A 20598-nucleotide genomic window follows, 5' to 3' on the forward strand; every position below is an offset into this window, starting at 1 on the left:
ATGCAATGCATGAATTATGCGGCAATTAATTAATGAGGAATATCGAAAGCAACCCAATCCCCATACCCCCAACCACCAAAGGCGACCACCATCATCTTGACTCGACCCATTCATAGGCATCGAGCACTTCAGGGAGAGAGCCACATATTGGTGACCTAAATTATTCAATTCATTTTTATTTATTTTTAATTTTTTGATTTGTTGCAATAATTCCCCGCCCCTTGGCCGCGAGTAGCAGGGAGCAAAGGGGTCTGCTTGTTTGTGTAACTATTTATTCTAATTTGACCCGCTTATTGAGGGGCCCGCCCTTCTGCGCCCCACTCACCCCGTTGGCCATTAATTGATGCAGCCGCTTAAATGATGAATCACTTTTTCATTAAAATTTGACTTTGAGTGTGACCCTCATGTGACTGGCGTTGACTTTTATGTGGTTAATAGTTAGCTTTCCTATTGATGGATATTCCGCAATTGTCGCTTGTGGAAATCTAGCCACATGTCTCTTTGTTTGTCGTTTCTTTGTCTACATTTCCAAGTACAATGAACCAGAATCGGTGGCTTCTTCAAACATCAAACTCGTGCTGAACAAGCTGACCCATAAAGCACAGCATAAAACCGATAAAAGAAAAAGTGCACGGTACAAGAAAAAGAATGCTGAGAATCAGAAAGCGGTTGAAGATAGCACACCTGCACCTGAGACCGAAACGTGAACGTGGGCGGCGATGTAAAGTGTATTTAAGCTGGGGTGAAGGCCATCACATGGCAGTTGAACTCATAGTTCTATTAAGAGAACCAGCATTAAGTGTGGTCTTAAAATGAATCTTCTAATTGCAATTATTTTGTTGATCTTCATGGTGGCTGCTTTTGCAGCAGATTCGCCCTTGAGTCCAGTGAAGGGATTCGTGGACTTTGAGGATATTGACGATGTGGCGAAAACTGAATCTAAAGGCGTTACTTATGTTCCAATCATCACAGCCGCGCCGATTTCAATTACGACAACTGGCTTTACAAGTAAATCTACCTCAGACGGATTATCAACAACGATTTCCACAACAGGGACGCCGGCATCTACTCACTCTTCAACGTCTGCTATAACAACTGATTCCAACATTTCCCATTCAACCACCAATGATCCCAACACAGATGAATCTACCACAACAGATTCTGCGACCGAATTTTCAACCACAACTCAAGCTTCCACGAGAGTTCCAGAAACAACAGTTTTCACCACATCTTCCTCAGAAACAACAGAATCCAGAACTTTTCCATCGACAACTGATTCCGCCACACCCTCTTCAACGACAACACAATCCACACCTTCTCCATCAACAACTGATTCCACCACAAACGATTCTACGACTACTGAAACCACAAGTGTTCCGACCACATCTTCTCCACCTGATTCAACAACTGATTTCAGCCTAACATCTTCATCGTCAACTGATTCTACCACAAGCGATTTTATGCCTAAAGAAACTACGACATCAGCTTCCACCACGAATTCTGGGACTTCAGCAGCTACTTCGACCACAACTGATTCTTCTCCAAACACATCTGACTTCACCACGACAGAATCTAGCACTGAGTTTTCCACGGCTACTACAAGCACATCAATTAACACCAGCACCCCGTCTTTATCAACAACGGCATCCACAACACTTCGTTCAACAACAGATAACACCACAACCTCGGATTCAACGGAAGATACTACGACCACCACAACTGAATCAACTACAACCACTGAACAACCAACAGAAGAAGAAAGGATTCTTGCACTCCTGGCTCAAAACTCAGAAGCCCTCGCTCTGTCCAATACTCAGCTTGATGCTGTCAGCACAATTAACTGGAAAATAGACGCTGAACTGGACAACCAGGCGGAATATCTTGACATAATTGAAGCCACCGAGGGGTTTATCCATAAACAGAGCCAGGAACTCTTGCCGTGGGAAGCGAAACTTCTTCGTGGCGTTGTCACCTCTATTCAGAAAATAGACTTATTTGCCAACCGATCAATTGAAACCGTATCCGATTTAGTTAGACTCCAAAAGGTGAATCAGGATCGTGTAAGGAACCTCGGAGTCAAACTTAACGCTACCCAAGGACAAATCCTGCGCAGCACCAAAAGATTGGATGGCAGACTCAACTTTGTGAACCAACTTCTCCTTGGATATATCGTGCCTAAAGTAAATAGCTTAAGGGATTCGGTTGCTAATCTAAACATCTCGCAAGTGAATTCTCAAATCGAACTAAAGAACGTTCCTGAGGTTAGAAATCTTACGAAAACTTCCATCACAAAACTGTCAGCCTTGAATAACCACTTGGCTTTGTTCAACCAGACCCAAGAAAATAGATTTTATCCCTTAGAAGCCACTATTAAGGCCTGGACCCCTACTAATTTCAATGCGATCAATGAGTTAGCTCAAGCTTTAAGCATTTCGCAAAAGCGCACCGATTTGGCAATTGCCATTAGCGGATCTCCAAAGTATAATAGTAACACCTATCCCACACATTTTGTAAGTTATAATGACGTTAAAGATATCAACCCAAGAGGGAACACTAGAACCACACAGATCTTAGGTGGTGAGTATAAGCCCGTGGATGCTTCATGGAATGTTGTGGCACCAGCATAAATAAACTAAAGCTACTTGAAATGGGAATCGAATCATGATAACTGAATGGAACCTGAATTAGTATAAGTTTCTTTTATTTTATGTTATTTTATAAATAGTAATTTAAATTCCCTAAATTGGAGCAATTTATCACACTCATCTGAAATAAAAATACTGGGAAAATGCATTCTCTGCTACGGTGTTTATGTTCTCGAGAACGAATTGTTCATGGCAAATATGCGGACTATTTTGGCTGGCTATCAATTTACAGACAAGGGAACACCGTGAAGCTGCTGAGCGAAACTGATACCATGGATGCACCGAGATGTCGGGAGCCCCAGAACGAATCCCAGACCAAACTAAGCCGAGAACTACAAATGTCTTTCAGGACGGCTGGGAGGATGGCGCGAAACAAAAGTCAAAACAAGCGCAACATGAATGAACCTTTTAACATACTTGTAGTTACTAATTCCAGGTGACAGGCGACACAATGAGTCGAAGTGGATTTTTCATTTGTGGCCATTGTTGGGACCTTACGGGTATCGGGATTCGGGATTCCAAATTGGAGGGCCGGAGCCAAGGAGCATCCCATAAACAGAGGACACAACAAAGTTGTTACAACAACAGCATCGCTCGGTCACAAAAGTGACCAAAATCAGGGGCTACCAAAGTAGTAACAGATGCTCGATGCGATGCGATGCGATGCGATGCGATGCGAAGGTGTTGCCATTGGCCTTTCGAGGACCCGCCATCGGGAGTCCCGCATATCTCTCTGGGCACACGACATATCCTTTTCCTTTTCCCTTTCGCTATAACTTCTGACTGTCTTCCTTTCTTCTTTTTTCGACTTTTTTCTTCTTTTTTTTTTGGCACAAGCCGGGCAATAAATTATCGGATACAAAATCGAGTCCAGGCCGAAGTCAAAACAAAGGCATAAACACTCGACGGAAGACAGAGATGGCAGCAAGGCACGCACTCGACCAATTGACGACACAAAAGACCAAAACAAAACCCAGCATCGGAATCAGAATCGCATTCGGATTCGGAATTGGATGTGGCTATGGATGTGGATGTGGAATCGGGCCCAGTATCAGAACCAGAAGCAAAACAAAACAAATCGAGAGGCTGCCCAGAATGCAGAATGGACAGAATGAGCAGAAGAATGCCCAAAAAGCATGGACATAAACACTGACAACATGCTGCGACACGGAATGGCTGAGAGTAGCCCCACCACATCCATAGGTATGTGGTCTACACGGAGAGAAAATCTAACTCACTTCTTGGTGAACAACATATACATATGCAGGAAACTCTCCAAAGAAGTCAGTTAAACATAAAAATGTAGGGCTCTCTGCAAAGTCGCATAAATATAGCTCTTATTCTTAAGCAATGAAATTTATGACACATCTAAAATGCATAAATCTATATTATAATAAATACATTCTTAGTTATTCGTTATCTCTTATCCGTATATTGTGTTACTTGTAACTAGTTTGCTTAAATTTTTTGCATTAAACAAATGTTTAAAAACATATCTAATTTTAACTGGTATTTTTTCAAGTGTAGAATATGTGTCCGTCTTTGGTTATCGGAAGCAGCAGCAGTAGACGCACCAAATGACAACTTCGAGGGCAAAGTCAATGAGCGCCTTCCTGCTCCCTGTTATCGCCTGCTGTTGCGTTGGCCAGCTCCTCCTCCTCCTTCACCCCCTCCTCCTTTCCCATTTGCGAGGCTACTCCTGCTGACCGGAGGACAAAAGGATCCCGGCGTGTTGCAAATCAAAACATGGAAACAACGACAGCAAACAAAACTCTGAACATGCGTCGAAATGCTAAGAAATATTTTCACTCAGCCAGCTGAAACATGCAAACAGCTAAAGTTGTTCAACTTAGTTTATGGAGCTGCTTGTGTGTTTGCTGAACGAGTTTTTAAAGTTGCGTTGTGGGGATTGAGAACATGGAATAGTTGCACCTTTAAGACGATCCGATCTTGAGAGTTGAATCCAGCTATAAATTACTATTCACTTTTCCTCTGCCCGATAAGACAATCCCATCACTCCGTGATTTCACATCGTTACCACTTAATTAAACCCAATTAATCTACAATATAAATTATTAAATTTCATAAAGCAACCAAAGTTAAATAACTTACACCCAGACTGACGAGCGATTTCGACACCCAAAACCAAGTAACCAGAAACAGAAAGGCCGCAAAAACAGCGGAGGCAGAAGACCAAGACGATGCAGATGATGATGATGATTATGAAGCAGAAGAGAGTGGTCCAGAGCTGGAGGATATGGTATATGGTATATGGGGGGAAATTGGGGGCCAGAGGGCTGCCACAGGATTGGTATCAGAATCGGGCCTCGGCAGCTTCATGCTGTGCGCGATTCATGTTTGGTGATTAAAGTAAAGTTCGTAAATTTACAGTTTTCATCAAAGGAGCGACTGTTAGTGGACTGGACTCGGCTTTTCCAACTGCTCTGCTCTGCGAGCAGCCACAGAGTTCGCCCAGAGTCCCAGAGTTCAGCCCAGGTGACTGTGACGGTGACTCTGTCGATGACTTCGAACCCCGGCACCAACTCCTAGTCCAGCCTTTTCCAGTACACTGGGAAAAATAGCTAGTACTGCACAAGTAAGCACGGATTTTATTCAGTAGCGGTCAATAACATTGCATAAACTGCCTTGATAAAAAAAGTATAGGGTGTTTTTTTTAGAGGTATAGAACTTTAAATTGCAATAAAACAACGATGGATTATTCGATTGACATGAATTTTATTGACATGAAAGATAATCTTGTGGCATTACATTTTAAATATGATTTCTGGCATATGACCGCCACGGCTGGCTCGGATGTAGTCCAATCTGGACGTCCAATTTGCAATGACTTTTTCCAATATTTGGCCGTATATCGGCAATAACACGGCGAATGTTGTCTTCCAAATGGTTTAGCGTTTGTGGCTTATCCGCATAGACCAATGACTTTACATAGCCCCACAAAAAGTAGTCTAGCGGTGTTAAATCACAAGATCTTGGAGGCTTATGAAAAATCGGGAACAACAGCAATCTCGTTTTGGGCCCATTCGACGAATCTACGCCTTGCTTGATGATCGTTTGGTTTCAATTCTTGCACGAGTTGGATTTTGTAAGCACGCATGACGAATTGCCAAACCAAACTGAGAATAAATCACTTGACAGCTGTTAAATCGGTCGCCATCTTGAACAGTAATGCCAACTTAAAGTTCTATACCTCTAAAAAAAACACCCGTTACCATATTATTTTCAATAATATTTAATATCTTACATTATCTAATAAAACACCAAACTCTCAATAGCATTTTAATTATTTAATATAATAATTAAATATTTATTTAATTTTATACTTTCTATTTTTAAACCAGCTTTTTTATAAAAATGTATTAGAATTTCTTTCGAGTGCGCACACATATTCGGCGAGGCAGACTCCTTTGGCTTTTCCTAAACTGATTTCCAGCAATAAGCATTAGTTGAAAATTGCAATTGTTTTTGTAAAAGGTAGGGAGGGGCACAGCAGGGGGGGCCGGGTAAGGAGCCACACCGCGGGGGAGTGCCAGTACCCAGTGCCAAAGTTACAGCCAAGTGCCAGTGCCTAAGCCTGTGCCTGTGCCTGTGCCTGGGCCAGCGATTGCACGATTCCCGGGCCAACGGAGGGATCCCGAGATCCCGAGGAGGTGGTGGCAGAGGCACATCATCAACGTCCCCAGCCACGTCGTCAGTGCAGCAGAAAAGCTGCACAAAAATCCAATTGTACTTAACGAATTTTTCGTTGCCTTTGCCGTTGTTGTTGTTGTTGTTGTTGTTGTGGCGGACAGCTTTCTGGGGTCCGGAACGGAGGGCCGTGAATCATATGGACACCATTAAATGGAAAGGTACGAGCAATGGCAATCGCCAACACGCGTCAATTGTGCGCGCTGTGTGAGACCGCAGGAAAATGCTGAAAAGCTGCAAGCCGAGAACCCAGAAAATCTGCGCAGCTATTTTTACCAAAACTTCGATCGGATGTGGCCGCGTGTCGTGACACGAAGGATAAGATATGGTAATCACTGCATTCAACAGATCATGGCGTGATCCCTAATCGCTGGTCACTTTTCACTTCTGAAGAGCTGCGATGATATCAGAAGTACATTGGTACTTCACTTGTGTTATATTTTCATTAAATATTGTTTTTATTTAGTTTTTTATTAAGTACTCATCTTTATTAACTAACGAAAGAAATCCACTACTGATCACTTATGTGCATCATTATGTTTCATTAACTAGCTCAGCACATCACGTAAATAATAACAAGTTTGAAATTCGCTAGATATGTTGTATAATTACACAACATTTACTTATTTTGAATGTAAAATGTAGATAACACACGCGATCATCACTACCTCTGATTGCGGCCATAAATGGACGCGGACTGGGAATCTCTGTTAGCTGGAAATGGGATTCTGGGATTGCGCGACGTGAAAATGACCCTGACTGGACTGGGGATGTGCGGTGTCAGGGCTTATCAAAAGCTCGAAATGGAACCGCCAGAACCGCAACCATTAATAAAACCTAATAACAACATAAATGCCAATATCTTTTTAACAAATTTGCCCGACGAAGTCAGCGCGCGAAGATGTCGATAAGTGAACTAAATAACCAGATTAAAGCAGATCGTAATAAATGTAATTTGAATTTGCCGCACTCGGCACATCTGTGCTGCACACTCAATGGCATCTCACGGCATCTGAAGATGGGAGCATCTGCAGCATCTGAAGCATCTGAAGCATCGGAGGAGCAGCATTACTTAATTGCATGGCCGAGGATATCACCAGGCAATCGATCGTCACGGATTACGAGGGGCAAACGTGTAATAGAGCCGGCTTAAATTATGCGTTCGAGTGGATCTGCAAAAAGGGCTTCTTGCACCGCGGACAGGTGTTGATTGCCGCCCCTCTCGACCAACCTGCTCCTTTGCATTTTGCCGATGGCATTGCCGTTGGACTCACAGCCTGGGATATCCGAGAAGATGATGTGATGGACGCTGCTGAACGTGCGGCAAATTATTGCATTTGCAACGTGAGGCATGCACAGAATTTGGGGGCGAGCAAGACGCGGCTCAGTCATAAGACTGGCCGCATTTATTACTCCATTTAGTTGTGGAGCAGCGATTCCGGGTTCAATTAATGTCTACTTTGTTTGGCTAACAAAATGGAACAAACTTGCAGTTGCGGCCGCAACATGACTTTATTTTATTTGCTCTCGGTGGCAGCCTGTCGTTGATTATTGCCTTTTGCTGCCTCTTGCCGCTGAAGACAATAAACCGGGCTGCAGTGCAATTTGCCAGGAGAAAAAAATAAATTTGAGTTCAGTTGCCGGGTCAAGCCACTGCCAGCTACTGAATTTAACCAAAAAAAAAACAAAAAAACAACAAAAACCCCCATTCGCGGGCGAGGGCAAACAAAATCTTTTATTCGGCATCGCTATCTGCATCTGAAGCTAGCACAGCAAACAGAAATTGTTTTGATAACAATCTCCGGAGCAGAAATGCTCCACAGTCAAACAATAACGTGCCAAAAGTTTGCTACTGAATTTTAAATATTAATATCTCAGCCAGGTATTCGCTGGGTACTACCACTACTTGGCGACAGAGACCCGCCCCTCTTAACTTTACTTTGGCTTTGGGTATGGATTTTGGGTTTGGTTTTTGTTTTTGTTTTTCATTTTTGGTTTTCGGTTTTTTAGGGCGCGCACGTTTTGGTTGTAGCGGAAAAGTTTTACTTTGAACATGAAAAATATCTTGTTTAGATTTTATTTTGCAGATAGACGACAAGTAGACTTAATTATCATTTTTCGCGAATACATAAATACATTAGCTCGGCTTCGAGCTTATTGAGGGCGGTTCGCTGCCGCTCATTTTGGCCAACTTTCGCCGGTGGGAAATGGCAGGCAGAAAGGCAGCCAGGCAGGCCAACTGAATCTAATACTTAGTAACTGCGCGCACACAATCATTTTCCAGCAAATCTATGCGCATCTCTATGCAAATGTGTGTTGTGTGTTGTATCCGAGCCGAATTAAGAATAGCAGAATACTTAGTACGAGGCCTATGCCCAAACCCAAACCCAAACCCAAACACAAGCCCCAAATCCAATCCGAAAGCCCAGGCCAACATATTTTCCATGTCGATGGCATCGATTGCGTTATGCAAAATATATGCAAATGCCATAAATACAGGCAACGGTTGCATCTTCGCCTTCTGTGCCGAGCAGTTTTCTTTTCGCAATGTGGTTGCTTTGTGTTTTTTCTCAGTTTTCCCGCTTGCAGCTTTCTGCTGCTTTTCCAGCGAAACATCGTTCGGGTCTTTGAAGAGTCGCGACTTCAACTGGCGATTTGAGAGATTTGTGAAATTTATCGGGCCAGTTGGGAGTGGGTGCGATGGATACCTGGTCCTCCACCAAGGTGTCGAGTTTGGCTCGGCTGAGTTGACTCAAGGTGGGTGTTTGTTTGTTGCCTTTGTATGCGGCTGTCTGCATTCTCGGAACGGTAGTTAGGCCCTGGCAGGAATAATCGAAGAGTTTGACAACATTTGAATATCGTTTTGTTGCCTAAATTGAGTTTCGAAAATCTGCAAAATCACGAAGTTGAACCCATCTGTCAGGCACTTGGTAATTGAGCCGCGGTGAAAAGGTGAAAACTTTCGCATAATGAGCTGCTGCTCCAGCGATCCAGCGCCACAATGAATTATGAAAGTTCGATTCTGGACAATGTGTACGGTTAGCACTCGAATCAAACCATAAATCTTACGCAAATAGCACTCAAAAAGCAATAAGACTATTTCAACGCCATTGTGTGCTAAACAGATTTCAAAAAGGCGATACAAATTCGATCCATACAGCATTCAGCACAGGACAATGCGTTTGGTTTGTTCTTAGCCCCGTCTCGGTCCCAGAAATTGCCTCCGATATTGGTAGCCATTTCCATGACAATACCCGGGCTGGACCTGGGCTAATCTATGAGCCAAGATCGCAGGCTGTTCTGCCAGTAAGATGCTGCAAGATGTTCCGTTTTGTCCAGTTTTTGCTGAATCAATTTGTTAGAGCAACAATGACCCCTACTAAGGACAAAAGGCCAAAGGACCTGGAACCGAGAGGCGTGCGACATTAGCAGACAGTTTTGCGGCACTGCGAGGGTGGATTCGATTCTGGTACAAATGGACAGCCAACTGAGCGGATAATCGGATTGTCCAGGCTGGCGTTCACCGGCCAAATAGTAATTTGTGGGTTTTTAGGCCAATACACAGCTGCCGTAACGAAAGTAACCAGTTGTCAGTATGCAAAAACCGCGGAGACAACTTCTTCTTCTCGTGCCGAGATGCAAGCAACTCAAGCGACTCAAGCGAAATGCCAGCGGGTGGCTTATCGCATATCGTTTATCGCTTATCGCCATAATTCCCACTCAACACCCATGAAAGTTCAAGGAATTCCAAGGATGAGGAAGCACTCTTGAGTCCCCAGACTTTGTTTGCGGCAAAAGTGTCACACACACGAGCACCATGCAACATGCAACGTCATCGTTGTCGCGAGCCATTCGAGATGCATCTCAGCATCGGCAGCTGACCCAACGTGCAACGGAGATAATCACGAGCTGGAACAGCCGGCGTTGGCAACTGTGCCACAGCACTTATCTGATCTGCAGCATCAATAAGTCGTACCTATAGATGACCAATATGCTGAGGTTGGGCCAGGAGATGAACACAAAACCTCAAGGAGCCAACAAAAGTCGGCTTCCCATTCCAGTTGCGCTCCTCTCGAATTCACTCAAACTTGAGAAAGTATCTCATATCTGTCCCACAGCAATTCAGCTTTGTACATTTGCAAGTGCCACCATCAATTAAAACTAATAGAACAATTAATGAACACAACAAACACAAACCGCAAAGTGCAACCGCAAAGCGAGAACTTAGAAGGAGACAACGAAAAGATGTCGAAGATGAATATTAAATGTGCTCAAGTATTCGAATTCGGAATGCACTTTTATAACAAACAAAATAAATAAAAAGCATAATAATTTGAAGCATACTATGGTTTCAGGTCAGTTATATCCTATAAATACTTATGTTAAACATAGTTCTAGAAAACCTATTCTATTCTATTTTATATCGCATTATTGCCAGAACTTTTTGGACAATGTAGCATCAGGCATGTAGTACTTCAGACTACATTAGTTTTAAGATAAATATATTAAGACACATTCCCCGATTTAAAGGGCATTGCAGGCGCATGCGGAACTGACTTTCAAAGAAGCTAAATAAGAGAGTTTTGTTCTGCGCCTTCATCATCAGCATAATATTTTCCATGATCATTATTGTCTTCGGCAATTAAGGGAGATGAATAAGTAAGTGAATGAATGAATGGGTGAATGCATGGGCTGCAAGTTCATAATTTCTCAACTCTAATTCCCAAGAAATTAGAAACGAAAAAAGGGGTGCGGGTGGCGCTTCACCGCTCACCAAAGAAACAGCAGATCGCAGAGGCGAGATTGAACTGGGGGCGTGCCCCGACCGACCACGCCCACCTCCGTGGCAGGCAAAAGTGCACAAACAGTTAAATGCGATCGTCTGCTCCGCGTAATTGCAGTCCCAGAAACATGCAATTTAACTCGGCGGGAAACAATTGAATCCATGAATTATGAAATATTTTAAGTCAAGCAAAATGCCACAGTCAAGTGGGGCAGACACCTCCCTGCTTTTTCATCTTGGGCTAATTAACTAAGTGCCACGCACCTCGGAGTCTCAGCTGAAAAGCCGAAGAGCAAAAACCCATTTTAAGCTTCATGCATTTTTAATTCCTCTAATAGCTTTTGGCTTCTAGCTGCTCCCAGCCAGACATTGATGGACCAGAAAGCAGCCAAAAACCGGCAAAAATTAAAACACCAAAAATGCCGTCCTCAGCCGCAGCTGCTGGCCAGATGCAGATTAATTCCCGGCCCCAAAAAAGTCGCCCAAAAAAGTTGTCCTTACCTGGTCGCATCTGCGGTGAACTAAGCCAACACAGCGCAATGTGTCCTCCATCAAAATTAATTACCAAAGGAGCAGGAGGCAGCCGAGCAGCAAGGCCAATTGTCAGTTGTGCTGAGCTCAAAAGTTAAAAGGGGGCGACGGCGATTCAGCCACCCCCTATCGGCCACCCACCACCCACTCCAAGCACCCCGCCCACTGGGGCTCATCAGTCAACACTTGCTCAACAGACTAAAATGATAAATTGCCATCCCCTTGGTCAAAATCACTTGGCTCTAAGCTGAATTTCAAGCTGAGTCAGCAAAGTGTTGCATACTTTCGGGCGCGTCTTATTCACGACCAATTTCGTTTGAATCTTAAGGCATCTTCATAAGAGCTAACTGGATTGAAGGGAATGTCTTTATAAGAACTAAGTGGTTCGAAAGGAGGGTCTATAGAAAATCAACATAAACATAAAATAATATACCGAAGATTTCTATCCAATCTTTTTTAATGAATGCACTGAATAGTGAATTTACTTCATTCCAAAAACTGCACAGTTACCCAGCTATACAGAGTTTCGGAATGCGAATATTTCGTTTTATCGATTTACTTTCGGCCAAACAATAGACCTGTAATGCAACTGTAACCCGTCAATCATGAAAGGAGAAAAGGAGTATTCCATGGCTGGAGCTTATGTGTGATTTATTGGCTAAAACCGTGACTTTCACCCGCGAGTAAAGGCCAAATTAATTAACCACCAGGCAGACGCATTGTGTGTTCGTGTGATGGGCCGCCGCGGATCACTTTGTTGGTTTTTAATTAAGGAGTTGAATGAGAATCAAAATTGAAGTGATTTATGCCGGCGATAAATGCGTAAAGAAAATTGTCAGTGCTTTAATTATAAACAAATAGGAGGGCAATGAAGCCGCAGCAAGCATAAACAAATAATTAAAACCAGACAAAGTTTTCTGAAGTCACTGGAGGGTCGATTTTTATTCAAACGAATTTACGTCAATATTTACCCCCGACACAAGGATGTCAACTAATAGTCTAAGCTGGCGCTTCCTTCGGCAAGTCCTTCAGGACATCGTGCCACTCTTGTTTTCAGTGTTTACCCAAACCGCGAAGCTCTTTCGGTGGTGAAGGAACACTCATGATGTCCTGCCAGCGATAATGTCACACATGATTGCTCCTGGGTGGGTTTTTGCCCTCGGTCTGTGTGAGTTTTTAATTAAAAATGTAAAACATTTACTTTTGTCAACAGTTTGGCGGTATCCAAACTGAACTGAACTGAAACATTTGCGGCTGACATTTCCCTTTTAGCTCTTGCGCTTTCAGTTGGTTAACAAGGCCCTTAATCTGTGGACTGCTTTTAGAAGTTATATGTACACATACAATGAAATGTGATGCAAAAAGTTGAATCTCCTTCGATGCCTCCTGTGAGGATTGAACTCACGACCCCTGGTTTACAAGACCAGTGCTCTGCCACTGAGCTAAAGAGGCTCACATGAACGACTTGAAAAATAACCGAAATATTAGTTACGTATCGAGCAGCAGTGGCAAGTTCCAGTAGTTAGAATTCTTAAAGATCTTTTCATCTTATCAGCGCAGTTGCCATATCATAGCACGATTCCCAGATAAAATCCATTCGAACCTTATCAAGATATGTTCACAACCATTCAATGTTCTTAATATAATTGGTTTCAGGTACGAAAAAATGATTCTATACTTCAGTTTTGATATAATAGCACAGCAAAAACATTTGCTACTGAGTTTGGGATTTCAATTTTTACAATATCTATTATTATGTGGTTTTTTTTTTAAAGCGGGAACAAACCAAAACATGCACCACTTAATCCTTCCAGACGAATGCGCTGAAATAATTTATTATGACGCAAAACTTTTTTCCGGCCGCAGAGCAACGCGTCCGCTTTATCTCCTGTCCAAAAGAGCCAAGGGGTCTCGACTGGCATCCGCCAAAAACGATGCCCCATCAACCCAACCACCCACTTGGTGGGAAATCAAAAAACAAAAGTGGCACTTTTTCAGTTAAGCCTCGGTAAAGAGCTTTAAAAGGTGCACCAGGAGCAGGACAATTGTGGTAATCTGAATGCTCAGTTAGCGCAACTTCAAAGGACTCAAAATCTGGTCATGTGGCAAAATCGAGTGAAATGGGTAATTTTGCGGGATAATTCCTTGATGGGAATGCCAAAAAGGGATTAACTTTTAATCGAAAGAAGGTCGGGCTCAGCGCTATACTGAAATTTAAATAAATTGGGATGTGATGAAGGTTTGGTTGCAGCTCTTTTTTAACTTGTAGGTAAATAAATAACATGGTTATACAACCCTAAATAACCGATTACAGTAGGCGGCGACTTATAGATGACATTTGCTTTAGAAGTGGAATCTAAGTCGAGCAACTCACCTTAACTTCGCAAGGGGAAGTGCGTTTTCGTAAAAATTTAAAACTTTAACCGAAGCCCAAGTGAATTAGGACAATGCCATTGGACCAAGTTATAATCGCCTACATGCACAGCAACAACTGGATCAACGTCCTCCTGCTAAGATCGATTAACCTCTACCAACCCGTCCTGGTCGAGAGTTCCAGTGTGTCCGAGTTGATAGAGGTCAGCCCCAATGGGATCAGCTGGCACGAGCAGAACGTGGAGTACCGCATCATGGTGAACGAGTACTTCAATATTGCCACCAAGACGAATGGTGGCGAGGTGCCCTATTCGCTGGTCGAAATGCAGGGCAATCACGTGTCATTTGGCTTAGTTCTCCGGAGGATTAGGCACCGCGTTTTGGATGAGCTCACCATTGAAGTGGAACAAGGGCAGCTGCCATTGCGTATTTCTCCACACATGCCCTGTTCCCTGCACTGCAGCAACTGTGCGAATGAAATCATTGGACAAAGGCAGTATGATCGGATCCAGGAGGTTCCGATGACAACCATGAAGCCGCACCAATTCTTCTGCTCCCGCACCGGAATTCCAGTGTATCCCTCGGAGGAGGAGCTCTACTACGGCCTCAACTACCTGGTCGTATGCCCCGAGTTGATGGGCAACGGAGTCATCACCACACGAGGTCGTCGTCGCGTCCAGTGCTCCCGTTGCAAGCAGTGCGTTGGTGAAATCATTGCCAGGGATGTGTGTGTGCAGCTGTATGCAGATGCCTTGCGATTTGTCACCTCGGATTCCGCGCTCGAACTCAAGGAGATCTTTGGCCATGTGACACCCACCCAAGTCATGATGCGCCTGATGAACGACGCCGAAACCTATTGCGTGGATCAGAGTCGCCTCTTCCTCAAGGCGGTGCGTCCAGATGGCCAGCTGCAGCTACTGCACATGCAGGTGGACACCAAACAGATGCACATTCTGCGCTCCGACTTGGATGTATCCGACGATGTGAAACCCAGTGCTGACTTACCCCCGGAGGCCGACACCAGCAGCGAGAGTGACTTGGACATGAATCTAAGCGATACAAGCAGCAGCAACTCCGTACCCCAAACAGGAATTGACGAAATGGCAACACCACCACGGCCCACAACCCCCAAGGGAAGTCCTCCAAAAGCCGTGCAATATGTGCGGATGCGCGGCTTTCGTGGCTGGTGCGTTAAGTATCTGTTCTCCGGAAATGATCGCGATCTGATCGAAAACCACGATGTTATCGTGACTTGGCGCGAAAGAACCCGCCTTTTGCACATCTCCTACACGATGATGACAGATCTCTTGGGCGAGTTTAATGCCAACGAGAATCTGTTGGCCAGTTTGGAGAAGATGTCGCCACCCGTGAAGACCGACCATCCCCGACACAGCTGCATAATCTTTGAGCCCGATGAGGAGTTCTATGCCAGGCAGGAGCGATTCGCCAGGATTTCTCAATAAGAATGAAGTACAAAATAACCCAAAAAAAATATCATATTAAAATTTAGATTTTCTTGCATAAATATATATTTGTTGTTTTTTTACATTTTTACATTTAATTTGTATTTAACTTTAAATTATATTTACAAGCATTTCCTATATATTCCAAAGAAATAAGGCCTTTAAAGCTTTCATAACTAGAAAGACCCATAAAAGAACCCTTTTATCCTTCGGTCCCAAAAATGTAATTGCCTTCCTATTGCATTGTCGAACTCCATAAAATGCTTACCCAAATTTAAATGAAGCCTTTCCCTCCTGCTAATTCTTCCTTCATATTTTTTCAAGTTCCTTAACTGAAGCAGCGAAATTCACGGCATATTTTCTTAATTGTCTTATTGTTGCTAATTAGTACAGATTTAATTGCGGAAACCCTTATAAATTTTCTAGACAACCGATGCGGTTTATGGCTTGCCTCCCCTTTTGCGAAACACTGACCACATCATTAATCGTTGGCTGGTTAACGAAAAACAATTTGTCCAAATAACAATTAAGGCCGGGCCAACGCCAAACAACAAGTGAAGAACCCTCGGGAAAGGACACTTCAACGCCCACCCAGCAGGAGGAGGCATTAGGAATCAGGAATCAGCATCGGGATCAGGATCAGAATCAGAATCAGGGGAATCGTTAACAGCATTTGACGGCTGACAGTCGGCTAATGAAAATCCGAGGGAGTGAAAGTGTCCAGGGATGTGTCGCAACTTGATTAATGGTGGTGCCCATTTTAAGTTTCATTTGAAATTTCTCTTTAATCGGCAAGTATTTTTATACTGAAGTAAAAAATACTTTCGTTACGTATGCATTACCTGTCCATTATGCATGTCTACATGCACTTTGTTGCATTGTTCAAAATGGTTTTCAGCTGTTTTTTCCGGCGTTTTTGGCTGATACAACAATGAGTTTCAAATTCGTTGGCAGGTGGACAGAAGTGCCTAATGGTCTGCGCCCCATTGTTGGGCAGGCTTTTGTGGTTCTAAATCTATGGAGAGGGCATGCCGCACTTCCTAGAAACCTTTCTAAATTAAGAAAGTGCATAGAGGTTATCGCAACGCTCGTTTAAGGGCGCATCATCCAGCAATTGCCAATAATTAACATAATGGAACCATAAATTGCGCTAGTTGAAGAAAGTCCAATGACACTGGCACTATAATTGCCATGGGGAGAAATGCTTGTGGTGAAAGCATGCGAAATTAATATTAGGGCAACGCCTCATAAATTAATTTTGAAATGCACCCGAAGCCGAAGCCCGAGGAAGAGATATATCTTGTGGGGTGGAGTGAAAGTAAGTAAGTAGATGTAGATGTCCCCCTAGAAAGCCAGCCAGTCCATATGGCCAAACTCGCTCCACTTGTTAATTACCAAGATGTATGCGTGTCGCGCACCACAGACCAATTAACCCCCATTATGGTCAGCTGAGGGACAGTGCACAGCGCACTCACTCTTAACACTCCACACTCGTCCTGGACGAGGTCAAGTTCTGGTCCAAATAGAGGGGGCCGGTAATTAAGATTTCCAAGAGCACAAGAGCAGCCAACTCACATCCGTGGCGAGACGCAAAACAAACTCACTGCAGAGGGGCCAAATTGCTTTATGATGTTGCAGATTATGATAATGAACGATGCCATCTGGACCTGCACTTGGTACATTGACCAGGGCTATGTTGACACTTTAAGTGATTTAATGTTATTGTTTTTTTCCCACTGAAGGCACCCTCAAACGAGGGCATTAAGTGGTAAATTTCAATAATAATATATTTTTTCAATGGCTACTAGGTTAAGCAATTCATGAGAAATCCATGATAACAGAAACCCATGGTACATTTCAAACTATTTCCCTTTCCAATCGAAAAGTTTCATTAAATTTGATTTTGGCAGACACTTTTTGGCTTATCATTTTCGAGCATCGCTTTATATGTGTGTCTGAACATTTTTGCCAGTTTATTGACACAATGGCCAACAAATAAATCCCCAGGCCCGGGCCACCGAGAATGCTGATTGCACATCTCTGTATTTCGCAGCCCAACTCCCAACTCCCCCTTTTCACCAGATTTCCTCACCCTGCTTTTTTGAGCAAATCGAGAGTGTGAACTGCCATTGAAATGTTTTTGATTGGAAAAAATGTAATTTCCTATACGCTTCACTCTGCTTATCGCGGCTGCATTGTGCTCCAAATTCGACACAAATAAAAAAGTTGCCCATTTTTTATGCCAACCTCCTGGCAGCGCAATTTTAAATTTAAATCAAGTGTTGGCCCAGCGGCGGATATCTAAACAGTTTTCTCTCACCGCATATGTTGTACACAAAAACCTCAAACCACAATTAATCAAGGAAAACGCTCTTGACAGCAAAAAATTCATTGACAGTTCCTTTTTTTCTAGTCTTCTGGTAAAAAGTTTCACATTGGCAGTGCAGAGCTTCAATTACAATTTTTCGATTTGCTGTGCGAAAAAGAGGATTTCCATTGCCAATGAGCGAAGGAGGGAGGTGTTCATTAAACGCTCTCCTTATAGACAAACCGAGCCATCTTTTTCCTCTATTTTGGCCAGCATTCAAACACATTCGCTTCACTCGTTCGCCGGCGGTCCTTTGTCCCAGGAACAATGGTGTAATGGTGGAACCGCAATGCTGAGCCGGCGCAGAAGAGTGAAATTCATTTTTTCCATTAAATCGAGTCGCTGATTGTGCATGAAGCACTGTGGGGAGGCGCAAATGTCAGGGCTCTTTGGTTAGATGGGGGCGCCACGATACCTGGATAGGTTGCCCCTGTCAAGGGGTACGACGCAGTCGAGTCAGTTGCGGTGCGCCACCTTCACCCCGGCAACTCGCATCGACATTCGAGTCCCAGGGGAACTGGAGGCGCTGAATCCGGAGGATGGATGCTCTTACTTTGGAGACATAAAGGAATGCTAATGAAAATAGGTATAAGATATACTAAAATGTTTTAAGCTATTTTCAAATATAATTTTAGTTCAGTTGTTGCCATACATTTTCCCTAATTTAGTATAATGTTATAATTAGCTTGCTATTATAGAATTTATAACATAACATAAACATAAATATACAAAAATTCGTGTTAGGAATTTCTGTTTAGCTTGAGAGGTCAAAGAGTATTTCCAATTCGCCCTTCTCTCAAGTTTTAGGGCCATCTCGAAAACTTTTTCGCTCGAAATTCGATACACTTGCAAATGGCTTTTTGACAAACAATGACAGGGACCGACTCACCTACAATTGCGGAGACATTTCTTCGGTTACCTTTTTTCTCTATCTCAACTCGCTTTTGTGAGTGGAGTTTTCCCCTCGACGACGAACGCATTTGCAAATGAATTGCTTATTGACAGTTTGATGGAATGATTCCCCTGGCTGCCAATTGTCGATTTGGTAGACTTTTGTTATTCTTTAATTAAACGGTTTGTTCGGCAGAGAAAAAAACCAAAATGCACAACTGAAAGGGATTAATTTTGCGGTGAATGAGCTGCGGCCAGATTTTTATCTTAACACAGACGAATCGGGAAAGTGCAGAGCACAGTGCAATGTAGCACTTTTGGTACTTTTGGTTTGCATAATACCTTAATAATATTCTCTTTTTTAGAATGGCCATCGAAACCCATTTGTCGCGAAAGTCACTTCCGGCTGAATGCGTTTTGCAGGACACTCGAAATGCCAGGCGACATTTCCCCTATCATTTCTGTGGCACTAATTGAAGTCGCCTCCAGCAATTACCAACTTGCCGGGCTGCTCACGTATGCAAAATCCATTAAATCACTCAAAACGAGCAGAAGAGCACATTTGAAAGCACTTCCAGAGCGAATGACACATAATATGACTACAAAACAGTTGCCGCGGATATGTGCAGGAGTCGGGAAATTCGCAGGACACGCACTCGAAGGCTGGGACCGCCCCTTCCGATGTCGATGATAATGTAACCACACTCAACCTCTTGGAAAAATGCATAAAAAATGTCGAATGAAAAGTAGAGTGGGGGTTTTTCGAACAGCAAAAGGGTTGGTCCTGACTTAAGGGTTTGGAGAGGGGGCACAAATGAAATTGTCACAGCCACAAATTTAATTACATCAGCTGAAAGGAGGCATCAGATGTGTGGCACAACTTAAAGCTGCCCATAAATTCAGGTGACTCCCCCCAAATGTCATCCCCATCTGCAAATAACTCCCCCGTGTGTGTAGCAGCTCATCAACTGTCAAAATTGAAATTCCAAAAAATGTCACAAAATTTGACATGTACAAAAAAGAACGACCGATAATTCATAAACTCGTACGTATGCATGTTGAAATATGTCAAGCATGAAGAACTGATAAGCTAGAAATAGGATTGGATGGGATTCCATTCCAGAACCACAACGGCATAGAAAGTTCTAAAAAATCATCCGATTTATGTGGCATACTTTTGGGCCGGACAACCACAAACACTCAACTAACAACCAAAAACACCCGCATTTCCTCATTTACAAATTACAAAATACACCTGCGTGCCCACCCAGCAGCCCCTTTTCAATTAGCCTAAAACCCGTGCACTAAAAGTGCAGAAAAAATGAACTGTTTAATGCCTTTTATCCCACTCATAATTCGCATAATGACAGGACATCTTCTCCTTCCCCCACGCGGCAATCCTGTAATTTGGCCAGCAGACTGTCGGCGATGAGCAAACAACAGACGCAGCTGACCACTCCCGGATGCACTTCAACTTTCCACCCTGTTGCGTACAATCAATGGCCAGCACAAGGACACCGAACAGCCGAGCAGCCAAAACCCCGAAAAAAACCCGCACAGATACGGATGTATCTCCCTCGTCGCTGCTGATGCCACACGACCATTTCGACCGTTTGCCGTTCGCCTGTCGTCATTGCGTTCGGATTGTTGCAAAAGTGCGAAACCGCAAATGTTAAACGCAACACACAAGTCAATTCCGCCGCCGCCCGCCCAAAAGCCCAAAAAGCGAACCCACGGTGACAACCGCAACCAGGCCACAAAGCTCTTCAATTTGCTTGCCATCTATTATGGTAGCTCATTGTGGGATTACCGCAGAGCCCAAGCCCAAACCCAAAC

General features: G+C 43.5%; 2 protein-coding genes and 1 non-coding gene across 3 annotated transcripts; 2 read left to right on the forward strand and 1 right to left on the reverse strand.

The window, feature by feature from the left end:
• The first annotated feature begins 776 nt into the window (after window positions 1-776).
• LOC120454151 (cell wall protein DAN4) lies at window positions 777-2793 on the forward strand. The gene has a single exon (XM_039639210.1). The coding sequence runs from the start codon at window positions 813-815 to the stop codon at window positions 2625-2627; it is 1815 nt and encodes a 604-aa protein (XP_039495144.1). The 5' UTR covers window positions 777-812; the 3' UTR covers window positions 2628-2793.
• A 10254-nt stretch (window positions 2794-13047) lies between these two features.
• Window positions 13048-13119, reverse strand: Trnat-ugu. Its single transcript has one exon. It is a non-coding gene; the product is annotated as a tRNA-Thr (tRNA).
• An 895-nt stretch (window positions 13120-14014) lies between these two features.
• On the forward strand, window positions 14015-15565 carry LOC120451978. The gene has a single exon (XM_039636005.1). It carries the CDS (start codon window positions 14115-14117, stop codon window positions 15501-15503), a length of 1389 nt encoding a protein of 462 aa, XP_039491939.1. The 5' UTR covers window positions 14015-14114; the 3' UTR covers window positions 15504-15565.
• Window positions 15566-20598: the final 5033 nt, after the last annotated feature.

The sequence above is a fragment of the Drosophila santomea genome, chromosome 3R (assembly GCF_016746245.2).
Source record: "Drosophila santomea strain STO CAGO 1482 chromosome 3R, Prin_Dsan_1.1, whole genome shotgun sequence".
Taxonomy (NCBI): Eukaryota; Metazoa; Arthropoda; class Insecta; order Diptera; family Drosophilidae; genus Drosophila; species Drosophila santomea.

Coding starts and splice junctions, on each gene's coding strand:
- LOC120451978 (XM_039636005.1), top strand. CDS start 14,115: ATGCCATTGGACCAAGTTATAATCGCCTACATGCACAGCAACAACTGG.
- LOC120454151 (XM_039639210.1), top strand. CDS start 813: ATGAATCTTCTAATTGCAATTATTTTGTTGATCTTCATGGTGGCTGCT.